At 45.8% G+C, this 21,777-nt stretch overlaps 1 protein-coding gene across 6 annotated transcripts in view; it reads right to left on the bottom strand.

The window, feature by feature from the left end:
• Positions 1 to 228: 228 nt before the first annotated feature.
• BAALC (BAALC binder of MAP3K1 and KLF4) overlaps positions 229 to 21,777 on the bottom strand; it is a 107,187-nt gene continuing 85,638 nt past the window's right edge. For all 6 annotated transcript variants that reach the window (XR_005368476.1, XM_038555255.1, XM_038555256.1 and 3 more), the window contains 2 exons: positions 13,168 to 13,334; positions 229 to 2,596 (listed from right to left, as the gene is read on the bottom strand). Coding sequence is in view for 5 of the 6 variants with exons in the window: in XM_038555255.1 (XP_038411183.1) it covers positions 2,486 to 2,596; positions 13,168 to 13,334 (278 nt within the window). In the remaining variant the exon portion in view is untranslated. The remainder of the gene's footprint in view (positions 2,597 to 13,167; positions 13,335 to 21,777) is intronic.

The raw sequence follows: 21,777 nt of genomic DNA, 5'->3' as shown, positions 1-21,777 counted from the left end.
GGGTGGCTCAATGGTTGAGCTTCTGCCTTCAGCTCAGGGCGTGATCCCGGGGTCCCGGGATCAAGTCCCATATCAGGCTCCCTGCTGGGAGCTTGCTTCTCCCTCTGCCTGTGTCCCTGCTCTCTCTGTGTGTCTCTCATGAATAAATAAATAAAATCTTAAAAAGAAGAAAAAACTAAATAGTTCTAAATAGAAATTTAAGGTTCCAGTAAAGACTCATATTGGCCATATGTTTGAAATTGATGACTTTATTGACACAAACTTTGCAATAGAAAGTGTTAATAGGATAGTAAGAATCAGTTCTTGTATCATACACACAGGAAAAAATTGCCAGATGAGTTTCCAGTAACATGGTTTGACTTCTGATCACTGTCTTTGTGAAATCCAGATGGTTCCAGGGAGGGGCAGATCATATATGTCCTTTATTCCCTTCTCCCCCAGGAGGGAGACCTTGTTTCTATATAAAACAGAGACACCCTTTCAAGTTAATAAATCCCAAACAACTTGCAGCAGTGAAGTGATGCAAAAAAACAAGGATGTAAAGAGAAACTGGTGTCGTCCATAACTGACAGCACGTGAAGGGGGAAGGAACACCCCACACAGAAACACGACACATGTGCCCTGGGAGAATGAGCCCTTGAGCTTGCAGGATCATTGCCAACCTTTGGCAGCGGAAGGCTCAGCTGAGTAATGCCGGGGGGGGGGCCATGGGAGTCACAGGTTTGGCTTTTATTTTCTTATTACTTTTTAATTTTCAGAACATGAAGTTCCCTAAAAGCCCTTTCTCAAAGTACCACAAAACGATAGAAGTTTGGGAAAACTAGTTTTGTGTAGGGTAAAGGCTTGGGCCGTGATTAGGAGAACACCCAGATCCAGAGTGTAAGAGAGAAACCTATTCTGAATGTCAAAGTGAGTGCTGCTGCAGAGCAGTTCACTACACACACCCTACACCTTAGGGTCAAGCTTCATCCCCTAGTTATTAAATCCGCTGTTACATTCAGGATGACTGGCCAGACTCCAAATCTCTTAGCATCTGCAAGGTGCCCGGTGCAGGGTTGGTACTTAGTGTTTAATGGATAAATACACAGTGTACCGAAGGGAGGGAGGAGGGAGGAAGCAGAAGCAGTACTTGTCTGTGTTTGAGGAATAACAAAATTGGCAGGTAACGAGGCCAAGTTTCTAAATTTTAACCAACGCATGTCAATTCTCTAGGCCACATTATATAAACACACACCACCTATTCTGCCTATTTCTGCTAACTATGGAGTTTATTGTTATTGTTTGGTACAACTTTAGTCCTACCTTTCCCAATCCAGGTGTGTTAACAGTCTTTTAAAAATCATGCTACATTACTTTGGAGGAAGATACTTCCCCTTTAATGTGTTTAAAGAAATGTTAGATGATTTTAATCTATCAAGACATTTTTCACTGCCTCTGATTTCTGACCCAGTGTGCATCAGTCTAACGTCAATGTCAACACAACAAGGTTAACAATGCACACCAACCAGGTACGGGCTTTCTAAAGTGACTCCTTCACGGGTAGCACATGACATAGTCCTGGTGCTGAGGACAAGATGCCACGGGGAAGCCGTATGTGCTGCTGGTACGTGTGCTAGGTTATCTCCCTCTGGTGAGCTGTGTCCACGCAAATGACCCAACTGGAGAAAACAAACACTCAAGAGTGCAGGCAAGGAGAACTGGGAAGCTCTGAAAATGTGGTGTCTGGCTGAGCCCCGGGAAGCATCCTAGGTTGGATGCGTTGACCACAGTGACCGTGACATTGCGGTGTGGAGGCTGACATGGACACCAGGATGGGGTGCATGGAAGACAGTTGAGAAATGGGTGTGACTGCCTCACAGAGACCTCCCAACACATGCTGTGGGTGTTGACGGAGTGAGTTTGTGTGAAACTGGATCTGAATCTCGTACTGAGCTAAGGAAACATGTATAGCAGGAAATTTTCCTGTTTCTCAATTTCTCCTTTATCTGGATTTACCGTTGGGTGAAAGACAACTTTTAAGTGAACACGGTAAGCTTTCTGATGGTGGTTTTCAGCAAGAGAGAACGAAAGAACAAGCTGACTGGAAAAGCGCACGCTACCATGGCCAGGGGAGCCTAGAATCCATGTGAGCATCTTTCCCCCAGGGAGTGTACTCCTACTTCTGTTTCATAGACCCACCTGTGGCTTTTGCACACCGCTTTCACATCAGACCACAGAGCAGGAGTTGCAAAGAGGCAAACTAATTGCACATTTGGAGCTTATTACCATACACAAGTACTGCGCCAAAATGTTTACGTGGTAATTGGAGGCTGAGAATGTCCCCAAAGCCCAGGCAGCCACTGGCCTGCTGGGGAAGGCAGTCTCTCAAGGCAGCAGCATTATTCATCTTCTGCAAGGGTCACACCCTTCTTCAAGACTCTTTCATGGGGTCCAGGATGTGGAGGGCACCAAAGGAGTCCATCTGCCCTTCTAGTAGCACACTCTGCTAGTTAACACAGTTCTTCGCCATCCTTCGATTTCTGTCCACCTGTCGGATACTTTCTGTCACGTTAATGGTAACTTCTTTTGCAGACATTCGCTTAGCGTCTCTTTTAACCTGTTAAAAAGTTTAACATCATGAATTGAGTTAGAAGAAAATATCCAAATTTGCATTCATCTCTTGAGATTGTTACACACACACACAGGCAGGAAGAATAACCCACAAGAATACACACACATACACTCCTTTTCAAACTCCTCATTTCTCTGTTGAAACTCTAATACTGACCTAGCACAGAGCCTGGCATAAGGCGTACTCAGTAAGACACTGTTGAATGAATGCATTAATTGGCTAAGTTCCATCAAAAGGTAGTGTGGAAGCTTTCACAGTTAGCTTTAGTAAAGCAATGAAGGAGTAGGGCTTTGGAACTGGACAGACTCTGTGGTTTTTATTTTTTAAAGATTTTATTTATTTATTCATGAGAGAGAGAGAGGCAGAGGGAGAAGCAGGCTCCATGCAGGGAGCCTGACGTGGGACTCCATCCCCGGACTCCAGGATCACACCCTGCCCCGAAGGCAGGTGCTAAACCGCTGAGCCACCCAGGGATCCCCAGACTCTGTGGTTTAAATACTGACTAGATAATTTCACCACGAGCAAGTTTTTTCCAAGCTAACCCTCAGTCTTCTCCTCCTAAGTCAGGGAATAATAACAGTACCTACCTCACAAGATTATTGTAAGGATTAAATAAAGTCTTGCATTAAGGTACTCAACATAATGCCTGTCACACACACACACACACACACAAAAAAAAAAAACGGACCAAAAACAGATTTAGTAAATATAATAAGTAGAAAGATAGCTTATCTACTTCTAAGTGACGATAAACCAAAAATAAAAGTCCAGAATCCATATTAAATACTAAAGCATTGACTAAACTGTAGGCTCTCCAACCCCTCAAGAGTAAACTTTGACTAGTGGGGAGTGATTTTGTGCCCATTCTGCTCAACGATATACTTGGAGTGAGCACGAGAGGGGTCTTGGGAGTCGTCTCCATAGTGGATAGACAGACATGTGTTGTCCCATCCTCAGTCCAGAAAGACCTGCTGCCTTGCTTCTGGAAGTGCAGTCAGTGAATGACTTCCACATGTCCCACTGGGGTGCGCAGCTGCAGAAAGCCACCTCACCCCGGGTCACGCCCTTGCCATGGTGGCCCAATGTGGGGGATACAAAGGCCTGGCCATTTTGGCACAAAGCTCTGACATACCACTAGGCTCCAGAGCTCCCCATGGGGTGGGGTAAGCTGCAGCTGCTTGCACCTGGCTCACCTGCTCCCTTTGCCCACTCCTGCTTCTACACCTCCTCTCCACAGAGGTTGACGCCCAATGAACATCTTATATAAGGACATCTTGAGGTCTGCTTCCTGGAAAACACAGTCAGCCTCAGATCTGAGGGAGCATCTCCCAGGGCGTGAGCACCTCCCCATGCTGGGTGTGAGTGTTGATAGATTCATGTTTTTCATATAACATGACCCCTGAATACAAGCCAACTACTTTCTCTGTAGTGCATCCAAAAAAATGATGGGCTGTTGCATCCCTGGAGAAAAATACATGGGCCTGTTTTATTTACTAGCAAATGCTATGTAGTTTGTAACCTGTCACATAAATCCTGTGCAGTAGCTGCTGGTGATGCTCCCTCTAAATTCTCTTTCCGTGCCTGGTGCATCTATCCCCCAATGGCTGTGAGTTCCAGCAGCTTACTGCTCAGAGCAGCACCCATATTTTGAGAATTGCCCTCATCTAATTGGAGTCACCTTGCTCAGAAATGCTACAGAGGTCACACACTAATTCCTGGAGACAGCGCAAAGCCAGTACCTGATTGTTAGTGATACAAAATGCTGGCCATTTTGCCTCAAGGAGATATAAATCTAGGACACCTCCATGCTCCAGAGCCTCCATAGGACCAAGCTCCCTGCGGGATTCAGTAGGGCTTACGTATTTGCTGGACTGGGTCTCCTTCCCATCCTGCTTCCCTTACCACCATATGGGCTTCACCTGAGATGACTCTTTCAATCAACTGCTTGCACAAGAATCCTCATCTTGGGCTCTGCTTCCAGAAAACCTGACCTAAGAATACTTTATGGGTGATCTGACGGTTGTTTAAGGGATAATTTTGACTACATGCAATTTTAGTCTTAACCGCTGATGTCATGAGCTAGGACATCATTCCTCCCCTCATGTTCTCAGTGCCTGGCACCATCTGAAACAGCAGGCTCCTAATTTCAGTTTGGCTGAATTAGTGGATGAATGAATGAATGAACACACTATGCTTGTCAACGCATCCTTGTTTGAACAAACAGAAGTCAATGCTGTTTAAGGATTCAGGCTTACACTCAGCTCTTCCAAGCCTGAACTGGCAGCAGAGCAAGCAGTGACTTTGATGGGTTTATTTTTCCCTAAAAGCAGAGAACTCCTAAAGTCCCACAACCAATTGCACTAAAAAAAAAAAAAAAAAGTGTGGCAATTACTAGGCCAATTCCACCTGATTTGCATTTCGGGTGTTACTGCATACAAGCCTTGAGGATGAGGCATGGGACAGAGACACAGGGGCTTTGTTTAAAATGAGCGAAGTTGACAGCAGCATTCCGCTTGAACTGGTGGGCAGTAAGAGAGCTTTCCAGACTAGAAATGTAAACTTTCCAAATGGTATAACTGCTTGTCTCTAGAGATACTGCAAGATTTCAGAAAAGGTTATTAAAGATTACACACAGAAAATGCTCTGCTCTATGTGTTAGTCTGCTTTTCTAAGCTTAAAAATATAAGCAAAAATTCAATAGCTGGATGATTCTTAATTTCCTTATCTAAGAGTCCAAAGCCACAAAATAGTCATTCCCAGAACAGCTACAGAATATGTATAGTTTTAATCTCAAGCACAATGGGGTGATTTCTTTTTTTTTTCCTTTTTGCAATTTCTTAAATTTGTATATCCGAAGCCCACCTAGTGACAGGGTTCAGAGCACAAGCTTTGGAGCCTGACAGACCTGGACATAGGACAAGGCTTTGTTACCAGTTAGCTGCCACAAGCCGTATTACTTTACCCTCTGGATCTCAGTTCCCTTACCTGAAAAATGAAATAATGCCTGATTCTTTGTGGGGATTTTGAGAGAATTAAGCATGTCACTCAGCATTAATAGGGTGACCAACTTTTCCCAGTTGGCCAAAGATTGGCCTATTTTATTATTTTTATTATTTTTTTAAAGATTTTATTTGTTTATTTGAGATAGGGTGAGACAGAGAGAGAGAGAGAGCAAGAGCCAGAGGGAGAGGGAGAACCAGGCTCCCTACTGAGCAGAGAGCCCCACTTGGGGCTCAATCTCAGGACTTTGGGATCATGACCTGAGCTGAAGGCAGATGCTTAATGAACTGAACCACCCAGATGCCCCAGCTGGCCTGTTTTAAAACTGAAGTCCTCCATTCTGGAAACCTGCTCAGGCCCCTGCAAACCAAGATAGTCAGCCCAGTCAGAGCTAACATTAATTCTATTTGCAAAATGATGATGTCAAACGTACTAAATTTGAACAGAAAACCTTCTTATTCTACTGGAACTATGGCTCTTGATCCTGCTACTTCTAAACAACACCGACAGTAATCCTGCGAGGTATGCATTTGGCTAAAGGACAACTATGGTGTTGTACTCCAGTGATGGGTACAGGTTCTAAGCCATAAACAAGTCCACCTTCAAACAATCACACTATATTAACTCTATCAAGTTAAACAATTAGACCAACAAGGTATTCTCTTGGAAGTATTTTAGAAAAAGAGAAGTTTTCGAGTCTGAGACACCAGCAGAAAGGCATTGCCTCTTGTACAGCAGCGCGGACATTCAGGAGGTCTGTTTTGACTAGAATCTACTTACAACTTGGAAATCTCAGACTTCAAGCCCAAATGAGAGGGAGAGAGAAGATGAGAAAGAGAATGACAATGCCAGGCTCTTTTCTCTAAAGCCCTGAGAAGTTGCTTTGCTCTCCTCCAAGAGAAGAGCTATACAGATACATGGAACAATTATCCCATTTTGTTCTTCAGATACTGTGTATAACAGGTATTTTCCCCACTGATGTGGCTCTTAACCAGCCAATCCTTTTTTTTTTCTAAGATTTTATTTATTTATTCATGAGAGACACAGAGAGAGAGAGAGAGAGAAAGAGAGAGAGCGAGAGAGGCAGAGACATAGGCAGAGGGAAAAGCAGGCTCCATGAAGGGAGCCTGACGTGGGACTCGATCCTGGGACTCCAGGATCATGCCCTGGGCCAAAGGCAGATGCCCAACCACTGAGCCACCCAGGCAACCCAACCAATCCTTTTTATTTAATATCCCATTCCCTTGATTTAACTACAGGCAAAGAAAATCTGTCCCAATTGCAATTACTGGCTTAAAAACAAAACAAAACAAAACAAAACAAATATGGTCCCAAGTCAGTGATGAGAGAAACCTATTTGGCATCTTTTTCTTTTGTGGCTCTCTGCTAATTCAATCCTTCCCCCAGTTCTAAAATCCTTGTTTTGTGAGGTTTATCACCACTGACTCTTGTTAATGGGCCACCTCTAGTTTCGGACTCAGCTTTACAGCTCTTCTCTTCTTCCCTCTGCCTCATTTTAATTTCTGCAGGTTTAGAACTCTGTGAATCATGGACTTTAGTTCTCTTGACCCTGCCTCTTTAATTAAAAGTAATTCATTGGCTGCCACTTCTCAAGGGTCACTAGATTGACTGTGATCACTTCCTGGCATCTTCAAACCCAGATGGACTTAATCTCTTGGGGTTTAGAAGTCAACAACTGGCCCATTCCCCAGTGGAAATGGGGGCAGCGTGGCTGCTCCGCGAAGGCCTGGGGTCAAGGCTGCAGCTCAGTCTGCTCAACCCTTTCTCACTTTCCCCTCAAATGGGAATATAGATGTTCCCAACTTTATTTTGACTCCAGAAGTATATCTATACCTGACATGGGATCACCTGAACCTTTTTACAGTTCCTCACACACAAGGAAGAAAGGCAAGGCTTACTAAGATTATGATTTTTAAAAAAAGATTTTATTTATTTGAGAGAGAGTGAGAGAGAGTGAGCGAGTGCACACAAGTGGGGGAGGGGCAGAGGGAGAGGCAGAAGCAGACTCCCCCTTGAGCTGGGAGCCTGGCGTGGGACTGGATCCCCCGGACTGAGCCGAAGGCAGTCGCTTAACTGACTGAGTCACCCAGGCAGCCCCTGGGATTATGATTTATGAGACATCAATTTTCCTATTTGAGTGTATTTTTTACTTATAAAACCAGTACATAATTACGGTAGAGAAATTCAAAGAGTAAAGGGCATGATGAAAAGTAATATTGTTCCCCTGCTCTGGCCACACTTGGGCTTTCCCCAGGGGTAACCACAGCTAATGATTTCTCTTTCCCAGTATTCTTTACTTCCTTCCTGGCCTTAACTATGGTTTGAATTATATATTTGCTTGTTTACTCATATATTTTCTACACCCTCATCAGATTATAAATGTCAAGAAGGTAGGGACCCAGTCTGTTGTGTTGACCAGAATATATCCCCAGAATATAATTTAGTGCCTATCACATAATAGATACCCAATAAATAACTTGGTGAACACATACATGGGAAGAAATCTTTAGAAAGAAGAGAAGAGATGCCCTGGGAATAGCACACCTGTTTGCATTACACTGTCCTGCCCTGTAACTTTCCTAGAAACTGATTGTTTCTTACGCTGTCCCTGAGAGACAGAAATGGTGCTACTTCTTCTTTTCCAAAGAGGCAGTGAAAGTCACTCAAGCCAACATAATTTGCACAAGGCCAATGTTGATATAGACAGTAGGCTGAACTGAAGATGGTGGAACTGGGTCCCACATCCAGCCTCCCACAACTCTGCCAAAGCTTACTCTGAATTCTCCACTGTTTTGTTTTTGGTAATAGAAGGAAGAACATGGGGTTTGGAGGCAAACAGATCTGGGTTTACATTTGTATCTATTACTTTTGCAGCATTTCAGAATAAACAAATGCATGTTTAATTTGATAGTGGCTTAGGTTTAATAATTTATTGTGATTGTAAATAACTCCTTCATAATTCCTTCATCCATATCCAATTAGAAGATATTAGATACAGTGGCTGTGTCCTAGACTCAGGAATCTATAATATGAAGTTTCTAATGATTACATATCATGGTATCTTGATACGTAATCTAATGATTGATAAGTATCTAATGATTGATAAGTATCTAATGATTACATATCTATGGTACTCCATTAAAGACAAAATGAACCATAATTAAAGAGTGCACGTACCTATTTTTTTTTAAAGATTTTATTTTTTTATTCATGACAGAGAGAGGCAGAGACACAGGCAGAGGGAGAAGTGGGCTCCATGCAGGGAGCCCGACGTGGGACTCGATCCTGGGACCCCAGGATCACGCCCCAGGCCAAAGGCAGGCGCCAAACCGCTGAGCCACCCAGGGATCCCTCTATTTTTTTTTAAGTCCAACACAGTCACATGACTACTCCCTGTGCCATGCTGGCCAAATACCTAACCTTCTTGAGCCTGTTTTCCTGAGTGAGAAATGCTACTTCCCCCTTAGAGTGAGGAGTAAAGATGATGCCATATGCAGTGTGCCTGGCTCATTGTGGACACTCCCTCCTCTCTTCCTTCCCAAAAGATTAAAGACCGAGCCTTGTCAGCTGCAACTCAAGACATCTTTCTCCTGTTCAGTCAAGCCCTATTAAAGGGAGACAAGCAATAACTAACATCTAGCTGTTCCCAAATTCTGTGATTTTATTTGCTGCTGTTTCATGGCATTAATTCGAGGTCATCAGAAAACATTTGATCTTGATGACTCCACTGAGGGCCAGGATGCTAGCCTCCAAAGGCAGGGGTCAGGTCACGCCTCAGGCAAAAATCTCCAGAACTCCCCAAGCCTGGAGTGAATCCTGTGCCCATCACAGCCCCATGCACGGTACTTAGACCTGTACGGTAGCAAGTGCCAAAGGAGTTACTGCCTTTCAACCTGAACCTCAGGTAGATCAAACACCAGGAAGGCAGCAGAATCTGTTTGAAAGAAGCACTGGGGATCCCATAGAACAGTCCTCAAGCACAGGATGGTGGCGCTGGAGGGGCTGGGTGGGCCTGGTGCCCTGGGAAACCTTTCTAATCCTCCGGAAGTGCTCACCAGCATTCCATCAGCATGTAGTTCGTGAGCATATTCTAGCTTCATAATCCTGAATGAAGGTGGTTCCGGGGGCAAAGGAGCCTGAAAGTCTTCTAATAGAATTGGCTTTTCTACAGACCCTTAGACAGATGATGAGTCTTGAAATTCTTCAGCTGTATAAGGTAGCTGCATGTGTGGAGGTAGTGAGAATCACCATACACACACACACACACACACACACACACACACACACACCCTCCACATCCCTATACTGCTAAATTGCCTCCTTTTCCCAGAATCGAGCTAGAACGTGCATCAAAGTGCCCATCTGGCAGGTACCCCTCTCTGGTTTTCTTCAATGGGTTCCTTTGTTCTCTCCCTCCTTTTAATGTCACGTTTGTGTTTTCCTAGGAGAAACTCCTATTTACTTTCCAAACTCTTCTCGTGCATCTCCTATCGCCACCACCCAGGAGAAATTCTGGGCTTCTGCCACCCTCCTTGCTGGATGAGGCCCCCCTGTTTGGCCAAAGCCATCTCTGCAAGGCTTCTCCCATCTTTCCTGGACCGGACCTTGCCTCGCTGGCACCCAGACCCCGGGTGTGGGGGGAGCGGGAGCAGAAGGAGGAAGCTTCTCGGCTGGAGTCAGTCGGGACATCAGTGAAGTGCTCAGTGCGGTCTGGCCACTTGGCCAAGGACAATAAAGTAACTCAAAACGACACAGCTTCGGAAGACATGAGGGCTCCTTGGGAGGCTCGAGCCCTGTCTGCTCAGAGCTGTATCCACACATACACTTCCACCTTGGCCAAATACCTGAGGAGATAGTTCTAGGGGGAGGAAAACAGAGTCCCAAGGCTGAGGAAATGGCACTTTCAGATTTGAAAGCAAATGTTTGGAGGCAGCCCCGAGTTCCTGAGCAATTAACCAGCGGGAGAGGATAAGCAGCTGGAGAACTTCCTCTTGCGTTTTGGTCGAGCTCAGGGCAGGAGCCGGAGGGAAGGAGACCCAGTCAAGGATTTCTCAGATGCGGAGATGTCAGAAAGGTCCCAAGTGACTGGAAGAAATCAAGACACAGTACAGAAAGAGAAAGAGCCCTCCCCGAGACAGGTCCCATTTGCTAAAGATCGTGGTTGTCACATTCCTTTTGCCAGGTAGCACCTATTAACACCAGGCCTAAGACAGGGGCTGAGGGAAGCTATGGTTGGTTTGATGGGACACGAAGTGGAGAGGGGGTCAGAAGAGGAGATGCTGCTGCTCACAGCCATTAGCACCATCAGTTGTCCCCATCACCTTTCGGAAAGCAATCTGAACTGTGGGAAGGCGTCTATGTTGAAGGGAGAAGTTGCTAGCCCCCACTCCTGGCCTTTTATTTCCTGGAAATAAATGGCACTATTTCAAATCGGCAAAGCTTTTGTTCATTTATTCTGTATTATCTGCGTGCCCAGCTTCACCCGCATTAAAATTGGCAGCTGCTTCAGAGCAAAGGGCTTGTGTTCCTTTTTCACTCCCGCATCCTTGGCATCACAAAAGTGCCTGGAAACCTAGAAGGCACTCGGTGGAAGAAGAGGACATGAATGAGTCCAAGGAGCGCTTATAGGACCTGAGGAGAACGTTTTCCAGGTCTAGCAAGGATTGCCTTTAACACGCAGACTTGTTTTATAAATCAGATTTAGGCAGGTGCATAAAGATTCGTGCTTCATGACAAGTTTTTCTAGAGAAAAAAAGCTCTTAAGAAGTGCCAAAAAACCATCAGCCCGGTGGCTGGATGACGTAGAGAACGCTGTGAAGTGGTAGTAGGTCATCTTGGGAGAGCTGAGGAAGAGGGAAGTCACTGAAAATGCCGGAAGCTTTAGCCCAGAGTATAGGAGACCAGCGAGGAAGAGATAAGATGTCAAAGGCCCCGAAGGGTTCAGGCAGAAAATGATTTTCATTGAGCGGATTCATAGCTGAGAGCTGTGTGGATACAAGATAGCTCTGCTGACGGAAGCTTCAGTCAGAGGTAAACTTGTCCTGTAAACTGACACTGTCGATAGAAAACCTCTGCCATGGCTTTCGAGGGATTCAAGACGTCCGGTGGCTGGTGAGATCCCAGGACGTCAGCAAATGTCTGGACACTCAGAACTCAGCTCTCTGCCCCCTGCTCTTATTTGGGAAGTGGCTACAACACAGGCGTTGCTCACTGAATTGTGAAAACAACCTGCGTGGACGGCTTATCAGCGGGTGTCACCTGCTCCTGGAGCTGAGCTGCTCAGGGGGCAAAGGCCCTCGCCCCCTGCCCTGGGGGAGCGCTCTCCCACGCGTGTGTGCTGGGGGACTGCTCCGAAGAGCCATCACCGGTGTTTGGTTCCATTGGGCTGTGGTGCTGTGTGCCTAACCATGCCCTGCTAATCCTTGCTGGCTTCCTTAGGGCACTTCTCAGTTTACAAAGAGCAGGCCCATCTGCTCTCTCATGGTGGTAGTATTTCCATTGTGTGGGTAAGGGACCTGAGACTCAGAGATTAAGCGGTTCTTGCCAGGCCACTTAGTTAAGGAGCATTAGAGCTGAATTTGCAACAGGTTTTCTAACCAAGGGTTAGAGAGGTAACTCACTCAGGTGACAAGAATTCCATTATTAGAGAACCAGTTGTGGCCTCAGGAAACAGCTGGCACTGGCCTGCGGGGACAGGACCAGTAAATTTTGACGGGTGTGGGTTTGGACAATCAGCACCAGATAAGCAGTGGATTTGGAGGGTGGGCCATGGTGCAGATGAGGAAGTGGAAGAGGGGCGGGGAGGAGGAGGAGAAAGCAGATCCTGGCGGGCCTACCAAGGGCATTCTTTCTGGTGGGAGGAGCCAGGGCCAGTGTGGGGAGCACCCTCCCCCCCTGCCACACACACACACACACACACACAGCAGCTCTGGGAGAAAGGAAAGAATCCAAAGGATGCCAGCTGGCTCTGGGATGCCATAGCCCTGCTTCTTCTTTAACACTAACAGTCTGAGGGTGATGCTGGCACCACATGCTGCAATGACAGCCCCCCTTGGGGACTCTCCCACTGCCTGCCTTGGTGGGGAGGGTAGGAGGTAAGATGCTGGCTTGTCTCCTGCCACACCACACCGATCTTCTCTCTCCTTCCCTGTCAACCCTGAGCCTGCTGACTGCCTGGCCCAAAACTGGTTCCTGTGACCAGTACAATCCTCAGTGTCAAGATGGTGAGAGCTGTGCTGAAGGGATCCTCGAACAAAGCTATATTTATGCAAACACATGCTGCCTTTAGAGTGCAGATAGTAAGGGCCCATTTCTACTGATTCAACAAAACACGGCAGCCCTCAAGGCAGGGGCTGGGGTATGGTGGGGTCCTGCTATCTTCTTTGTAACAATTTTCACATGGGTGGGGTAGAAAATCTCCACTGGCAAGGTGAGCCATCACTGCTCCTTCCCTGGGTACCATTTCAGCTGGGCCCTGTTCTAGGAGCAGCTCCCCCCTTCTCCTGAACCAAGTGGGTTCTGTGGCTGTGACCTACCTCCATGGTCCGAAGGCCATTCTGTTTCTGGGTCAGAGGGCCTGAGGTGAGGCTCTGGGGATTCGGGCACTGGGTCCCACAGCTCATCTTCTTCTCCGGGTTGGATATTCCACCTGGGGCTGCAGATCGGGGTATACCATTGGAGGACAGTCCATCTTCCAGCACACCTTGGGGAGGGAAACAGAGAATGGCACTGGAGTCTGGCACATGACAGTTGCTACAAACAATCCCCAAGAATGTGGGGAAAAAGCTACAAAGAGGAAATAAGTCACAGAATCCCACCATGCAGAACTACTCTTTTCTAAAAGAACATATGTGTGCGGTATATATATAATACACACATATATGTTATAGTAGGCTCTACACCCAGGGTGGAGCCAATGTGGGGATTGAACTCACAATCCAGAGATCAAGAGTCACACACGCCTAACCGACTGAGCCACTCAGACACCCCTTTGTGTGTGTGTGTGGGGGGGGGATTTTGACAAAAATGAGACCCTAAAATAATTTCATAACCTGAAATTTTTATTTAAAAATACATCAGTGACATTTTTCCATGCAATTCAATAATCTGCCATCAGTTTTCACACACTTAATCTGCCATTGTATGGATGTGTCACCATCGGTTTATTTTTTTATTCTTTTAAAGTAAGCTCTATGCCCAACATGGGGCTTGAATTCATGACCCCAAGATCAAGAGTTGGATGCTCTACTGACTGAGCCAGCCAGGCACCCCGTGTCATCATTTATTTAATCCCCTCTCGTTGGTTATTTGTTTTCACAGTAAATGTGACTGTGATTGAAACTCCTTGGGGTAAAGCTTTATTCTTAATTACTTCCTTTAGGTAAATTCCTACAAGTGGAACTGCTGGTTTGAAGGTGATACAGAGTTTTTTACACAACTGGACTGAGAATATGTTCATTCCATAACAAATGACAGGACATTATAGGATGAGGCTTAAATAGCCTCACTGAAAAGCAAGAGGGCTACATGGAGGAGTACGTGGATGAGGAGCACCTGACTGAAAAGACAAGAGGTGGCCCAGGATACAGGGGCATGAGCAGGTGTGAGGCAAGAAGCAGGAAGATGCTCGGCAGTAGCCACAGGGAGGCCAGTGGCAACCAGGTAGACTGGCCATTTTACCCCGCACCCCCAGCTGCTCAGGCTGGTCAGCAGTCATGGAGCAGTCTGTGAGGTGGCATATGGTGACATAATAAATACATATTTGGTGTTTTCCCCCAGTTCCTTCCTTAGTGACAGGGGTGACAGAGGCATCTTTTGTTATAACATTTAGTTTTTGCTCCAATTCATGACACAGAGCTCCTAAATGCCTTAGAATTTTGCGAATGAGAGGGGAGACAGGAGCACCATTTATTCTAATGAAGCAACTCTCCAGGGTCCCCTTGATAGCTTCAGGATAGGGGCCTCATGCCAGAAAGACCTAATCTTGACTAGGAGCTTGGGCCTCTCAGCCCCACCTCCCAAACTCTGAGGATGGGGGAGAGGCTGGAGACTGAGTCATTTGATCATGCCTACATGGATGAAACTTCCAATTAAAAAAAAAAACAAAAAACTAAATAACAATATTTAGGGAGCTTCCAGGTTGGCAAAAGCATCTATGTGCCAGGAGGGTGACAAACACCAACTCCACAGGAACAGAATGCACTTATGAATCTTCTAGATCTTGCCCTATATCCTCTTCACCTAGCTGTTCATTTGTATCCTTCATAATATCCTTTACAATAAACTGGCAAACATAAGTAATGTGTTCCTGAATTCTGTGAGCCATATTAGTAAATTACTGAACCTGAGGAGGGGCTAAAGAACCCCAACATATAGCTGGCTGGTCAGAAGTACAGGTGACAACCTAGGACTTAAGATTGGCATCTGAAGTGGGGGGCAGTCTTGTGGGGACAGGCCCTTCACCTGTGGGGGCTGTGCTGACTCTAGGCAGTGGGTGTCAGAACTGAACTGAATTGTGGTGTCCAGAGAGTTGGAGAATTGGTTGATTTGGGGGGGGGGGAATCCCACATGTTTGGTGTCAGAAGTGTAAGTAGAAACAGTACAGAGAGGTGCCTGGCTCAGAGAGAAGGGCAGGACTCTTAGGGGCTGGCGACACCTGAGAGAACAAGAACAAGAAAGAGAAAATCCATGCCACGAAGGCTGGCTCTCTGAAAACAGTGCCAAGGCTTAGGCTGGTAGCAGTTTCCAACCCTGCCTTCCAAGTGGGCTTCTCAAGTAGGTGCAGCTGACATGCTCACAGGAAATTTCAGTTACAGAAATTAGCACCAAAACAAGAATAAACAAACATCTGAAGGCGGCCAACACTGTAAAAGAGAGACAGCAAACTTTAGGGCAGAGACCCCACAGGAAATGTAGCTAACAACGTATGCAGCAGCAAATTTTAAATGAGTGTAATTAATCTGCCCAAAAAAAACTGAGGGGAAGATAAGGCAAACACAAAATGAGGACAAAAGTGACCAAAAAGGTTCAAATAGAGATATTTGAAATAATCATTTTAACCATTGAGATGAATTTTTAAAAACTCAGTAGCAGAGCTGAATAGCAGGAAAAACATAAAGAGCAAGTTAGTGAGCTGCCCTAGGGATTCTCCTGGAAGAAGCAAGTGAGAGTATGAAAAACACGTTGGGAACACAGGATCAAAATCCAGACATTACAATCTCAATCTAATAGCAGTTCCAGAGGAGAGAGTAGAGAAAAATGAAGGGAAGCAATATTCACATATATAATAGTATTTCTCAGAACTGAAGAAAGCTGTGAAACCCCAAATCGAGTCTACCAGACACTTGGCAAGACAAATAAAAAGAAAACCCAACCCAGACAGATCTTATAATTCAAACACTATCAATAACAAGAAAAGCTTCAGAAGAGGGAAAACAAAAACAAAAACAAAACAAAAAATCTCAAAAATGAGATTGACATTAGACTTCTAATCAACAACCAATGAATGTAAGAAAATATGGAACAGTGATTTCAAGATTTCAAAGGATATGCACGTTGTAAAATCTTCTGCAATATACTGCCAGATTTGCCTCTACCAACCTTTCTCCAGTTACCCTACTGCCCTCTGCCAACAGTATATGAAATGGCAATATTCCCCGAACCATCACAGACTCTGAATATTTTCTTTTTTTGTTTTTCATCTTTTCCAATTTAAGAAGCAAAATAAAGTATCTCATTGCTTGGATTTACATGGCTTGATTTACTAGAGGTATTATTTATATGCCTATTGGCTAATTGTGTTGTTGTTTTTTTAAATTGCTGAGTCACTTGCCTATCTTTCTTTGGGGGTGTTAGCCTGGGTTTGCTCCTAATTAAACTTAAGGGAAACAAACCAAATCCTTTCCCAGAGTGTTGAGAAATGATTTGCCGGGAGGCACGCACCGGAACACAGTACGTTTGATTCACAAAGAGAGGGGGTTGGTTGACTAGGCACAGCTGGTGAGGTCACAGTCCCGACACAGCCGGGGAAACAGTGACCCAGGGAACACACACGTCCACATGTTACCCACCTGTTCTGCAAAATGCTATGAGGCTCTCAACTGTGGCAATGGGATAGAAATCAGAATTCAAAATGTCAAAAATCACAACAGAAAATGGCTGGGCTCGAGCTTCCTGGCTGGCAGGCTGGGATACATTGGGACACCGTGGATGTGTTCCCGATGTGCAGAGACATTGATTCTCTCAGCTTGGCTTGCCCTATATCTTTGTGGCCCCTTCCTCCATCAGCCTGCCCTCCCGTCCCTTCTCATCTTCCCTCCATGTTACACCCAAAGGGCCTCAAATGCACCAGCATGGACACCCTAGCACACATATTCATTCTCCATCTCTGCTGCTTCCTGCAGACAGCTGCCCCTTGGCCCAGCAGAACGCTAACCTGGAGAATGAATCAGAAGAGGCCCATGAAAATCCAGGAAGCAGGCTTGGTGCGATTTGGGCTGGTAATTCCAGAGTCCCAGCACCGGCAGAAGAGTCTCGAATAGAGCTTCTCATTGTGGTCCAGGGACGAAACTGTTATTGCTGGTCTGCTGCGGCTTAAGTTAAAAACTGAACGCGAGCACTTAGAAATTTCTATGGCACTTGACATTGCTGGAACATCTGAAGATGAACCGGTGTGACTGAACTTCTCTGATTTAATAGGAGATAGACCAGTTCCAGGGCTGGCAAACTTACATGGTGAGTCCCAAGTGGTGTGAGCCAAGTGTTAGTCATGCATAGTAAGACGACGTGTTTGTCTGTGACGGGCTTACGGGGGGAAAAGCAACTGATCCTGAAGGAGGGTTGGGGACTTGGTCAGATATATCCCCTGGGCCCATGGATAACTTGCCCTGCAGGGAAGAGTGGGGCCAAGTGGAGTAGGGGCAGAAAGGAGGAAGACAGAAGCTTCACCTACCTTAGTCTAGGGTAGAACTGCCTTCAGCTCTTGGGGTTAATAAGTGGGACTCAAGGCTAGCTAGTACTGCCTTGACTGCTTACCACAGTGGGCCATATGAATGTTACCATTTTCTATGCTGTGCATGACTTGGTATTTGGGTTAAAGGTAGGTAAGAGGCATTACTGAGCCACCCACAGAATGTACCATGGTGCTTCCAGCCTGGATAGGGATGGCCATCCCCTTGTCTTACTCTAAGACATTCAAGACATGTATCTGACCCTAATCCTCCCCATGCCCATGGTCAGGCCTCTGTGGGGTTTAGTGGACATGGAATACAGCTCCCTTCCTTCTCCCCCTACCGCCCTTACAGCCCCTTTTCCTTATGCAATCTAGTTGCTAACTGAGGAGGAGGAAGGCAAGACATAAAAAAGAGGGGCACCTCGGTGGCTCAGCATTGAGCATCTGCCTTTGGCTCGGGTCATGATCCTGGGGTCATGGGATCGGGCCCCACATCGGGCTCCCTGCGGGAAGCCTGCTTCTCCCTCTGCCTATGTCTCTGCCTCTCTGTGTCTCTCATGAATAAATAAAAAAATATATTTTTTAAAGACAGAAAAAGGAGGCTGAGGGCACCAGGCGCCAAGAGCAGGCAGTGGAGAACACATCCCAGGAAGGCAGATAGGCAAAAGGAAGTGGAACCAAGCATGAGTCAGAGCTCTAAGCCTCTGGCAAATGCTCCAGTGTTCCATAGAATTTCACTTACAAGACACAAAATAAAAGATAAAATTCTTAAGAAATTCAAGAATGCTGCAGAGCATTAAATTCTAAGCACAGAGCCCCTTCTGAGCTGAGCAGCTGGTGGCACACCCATGAAGCCAGGCCTGCCAAAGATCAAAGCAGAGCTGCTGTGGCTAAGGTACAAAGGCCACTCCTTCATTCTCAGCAGCTCCTCCATTCCCTGGGCATCCCTGCTGAGCCTCAGGGTTCCTAGAAACACAATTGTAAAATCATTCATTTGGTCCAGTGTTTTCCATTTTCATTGGTGGCTAATTGAAAATTACAACTCTGATTTCTTTAATCCCCAATCCAGGACTTCCTCATTGATTAAATAGGAATAAGAATTAAAAAAAAAAAAAAGGAATAACAATTCCTACTTTATAGGCTATTGTAAGGATTAAATAAGATGACATATATAAAGATTACAACATGTTTGCCACATACATTGTACTTATTTTTATATGTCCCAATATCAGCTGTCTTGTCTCGGCATGGTGCCCCTCTCCACTAGCCACATTAGTACAAACTTGATTTGTGAGTCATACAATTGGTGCCCATGTAGTGCCAAAAGACTGGCACCTTGAGCTTGATAAATAAGCAGAGAAGCTAACAGTGAGCAGGGGTCATCTGCCCACTGTGGTCAAGAGATAACAGCAAGGGGTCAGGAATATGGGGTCATTTACTGTTACTACTGCCTGCAATAAAACAAGTGATTATGCTGCATGGATTTAATCTAACTTGTATTTTTGAGTTCCAAAAATAATAGTCAATGTCAGAAAATTAGTGAACTATAGAAAATCATAAGGGAAGAATAATTTTTACCTCATCATCCAGAGCTGTCTCCTATTAACAGGGGGGTAAGATGTCTTAGCAGATGCTATTGGAGTCCATCCAGGTCCACCTGCCTGGCCCCTGCACCCATCCCCTAGCTGCAGTGGATGTTGGCAGCTAATAGCTCTTGGCTGCCCTCTTCTCCTAAGGCTTGCCCCTGGCTGAGAGAAGCGTCCCCTTACCAGGAAAGGCCTGGCTGGTTACATTCAGGCACAGCTCAGGGCCGATAACCAACTAAAAGTGTTGGGGGAGAGGAGGGCCGTACAACACCCAGCCCCCTTGCCGCTGAGCAGGACAGTTCTGTTCCTTTGCTCCTCAGCAACCCATTGGATCAGGCTGAGGCGAGACCAATCCTGAAACCTCATCCCTGCCCAGCTCCCTCCCCTGTCCATCCTACTTCACTGTTCTCGCTTCCTCAAACAATTTCCTTCCCAATAGTGTCTCCAGGAGTCACTTGCATAAAATCCCCTCCCCAGGCTCTGCTTCTAGAGAACCAAACCCAGGACAGTGTATATATGCTGCATGCCCGATATATTCCTTCTGCTCCTCCACACTCACTCTCCCTTCCTCTCACCCTGTTCTATGACCCAGGACACTGACCTGAACGAACCATGTCAACAGGCTCCCTGTGCACTGGCTTCTGTTTGGGTTTGTCAGTGGGCACCACTAGCTACTGAGCAGAGGAGTCTAGAGTAGCACAGTGAGGTTGGGTCTCTGTTCACCTAACTCCCTCTCTGTAGGGTTGCCAGGAGTGCCCCGTGTCCTTTTTTTTTTTAATTTATTTTATTTTATTTATTTATTTTTAAAGATTTTTATTTATTTATTCATGAGAGACACACAGAGAGGCACAGGCAGAGGGAGGAGAAGCAGGCTCAAGGCAGGGATCCCGATGCGGGAATCAATCCCGGGACTCCAGGATCAGGCCCTGGGCCAAAGGCAGGCGCCAAACAGCTAAGCCACCCAGGGATCCCCCCTGTGTCCTTTATACACTCCTCCACCAGAAAAATGTACAGAACCAAGAAAACCCAGAGAGACAGTGCAATTAAGAGGTCCCTGATGACTTCTGGGAAGGCTCAGAATAGTGGGAACAGAGGACAGACGGCACATTGTTGAGTAGAAAGTTACTTACAGATGCTGCATCGGTCAGGGTTCCCAGCTACAAGCAACAGAAATTGACTACAGTGAATTAAAGTAGAAAAACAATTCATTTAAATGACCTGGGAGGCTCTCAGACTTTCTGGAAGGCTTGGAGGTTCAGGCACAGAGGGTATATCTATCTAGGCACAATGTCCCAAATCCCTCCATGGAGTGTGCCCTACCAAGCCCTAGACCCTGGAAACTGGCCTCAGCATTACTGCCACACTTATATTAAAAAATTATTGTTGTTTTTCTGAAATTCCTGAATTTTATCTCGCCACCTTACTGGGTGCCAAGTGCCCCAGGCGGGGGAGGGGGGGGCAGACGTTGTTGTGAAAGCTGTATTGTTTTAACCCTGAGCTGCACCTGCAAATCTACTCCATGCCAGCCCTCTCCAGCCTGAAAGATGAAAGAGTGACTCTTATTTTACAGCAGAAGAAACTGAAGTTTTAGTGCAGGTTCTGTATATCCAAACCTGTGGTCTTAGCAAGTATCACATATCCTTGAAAGAAAAAAAATCCCAAGTAGGCAGTTCTCAAATTTTAGTGGACATGAGACCCTCCATTAAAATGCAGTTCCCTATGTCTAACCCCCAGAACTCCTGATTCAGTAGGGGCCCAGGAAAATGCATTTTAACAAGTTCCCTCCACCCTACCCACTTCCAGTGATTCTGAGACATGGAATTCTAAAGTCTGCATTTTAGGCTCCTGACATGGAGACTGATGCTTATGCTAGTTTTGAGGGTACCATGCAAAATGCCCAACGGTATTTCTTTTCACAGGGAACTCTGTAGTAGTAAATTGAGGGACATCTGTATGCCCCTAAGGAATGTCCTTTTGTGACATCCTTCACAAAATTTTCATTCCATCCAGAAGATAAGCCAAATCACCAACTTTGCCAAAAGATGGGAAACAGCTGTGTCCAAAGCTTGCTGATAAGTTGCAACCAATGAGTTCTTGCCAGTTTCTTGCTATTTTGGAAATGAAGCTGGGAGGAGGGCAGCCCATAGAAATTAAAAATGATAGCTGGGAGCCATGTGGAGAGCAGGACAAGGGGCAATTCCTCTGTAACCCAAGCACCTGGCTTTCTTTGGTGAAGGTGATCACAGTGTCCAAAGCCATTGAAACCACCTGCAAGTCATGCCCTCGGTGACTGAAAACCAAAGTAGAATACACTACCTGTCTATATGGGAAGAATCTCTTAAAGTCACATCAGATGAAACTCATCTGGCTCATTAGTGTCTGGGCTCAGGCCCTGAACACATGGCTGATGATAATCTTGTCTGTACTGAGGTATATATTAAATAAATCGCAACTGCCCAGCCACTTAGAATTTGTCTCCTTATTTTTCCAAGTGAACTAAAATGGAGAGGTATCTCTCATTTCTTCAATCTGGTAAGTAATTTTCGAGCACGTACTATGTTTAAGAAGCTGTTGTGTGGCTTTTTGTAAGGCCAATGTAAGGAAATCCT

This window comes from Canis lupus, chromosome 13 (assembly GCF_011100685.1).
Source record: "Canis lupus familiaris isolate Mischka breed German Shepherd chromosome 13, alternate assembly UU_Cfam_GSD_1.0, whole genome shotgun sequence".
NCBI lineage: Eukaryota > Metazoa > Chordata > Mammalia > Carnivora > Canidae > Canis > Canis lupus.
The sequence above is the reverse complement of the archived record's forward strand: the minus strand, read 5'-3'. Positions and strand labels throughout refer to the sequence as shown.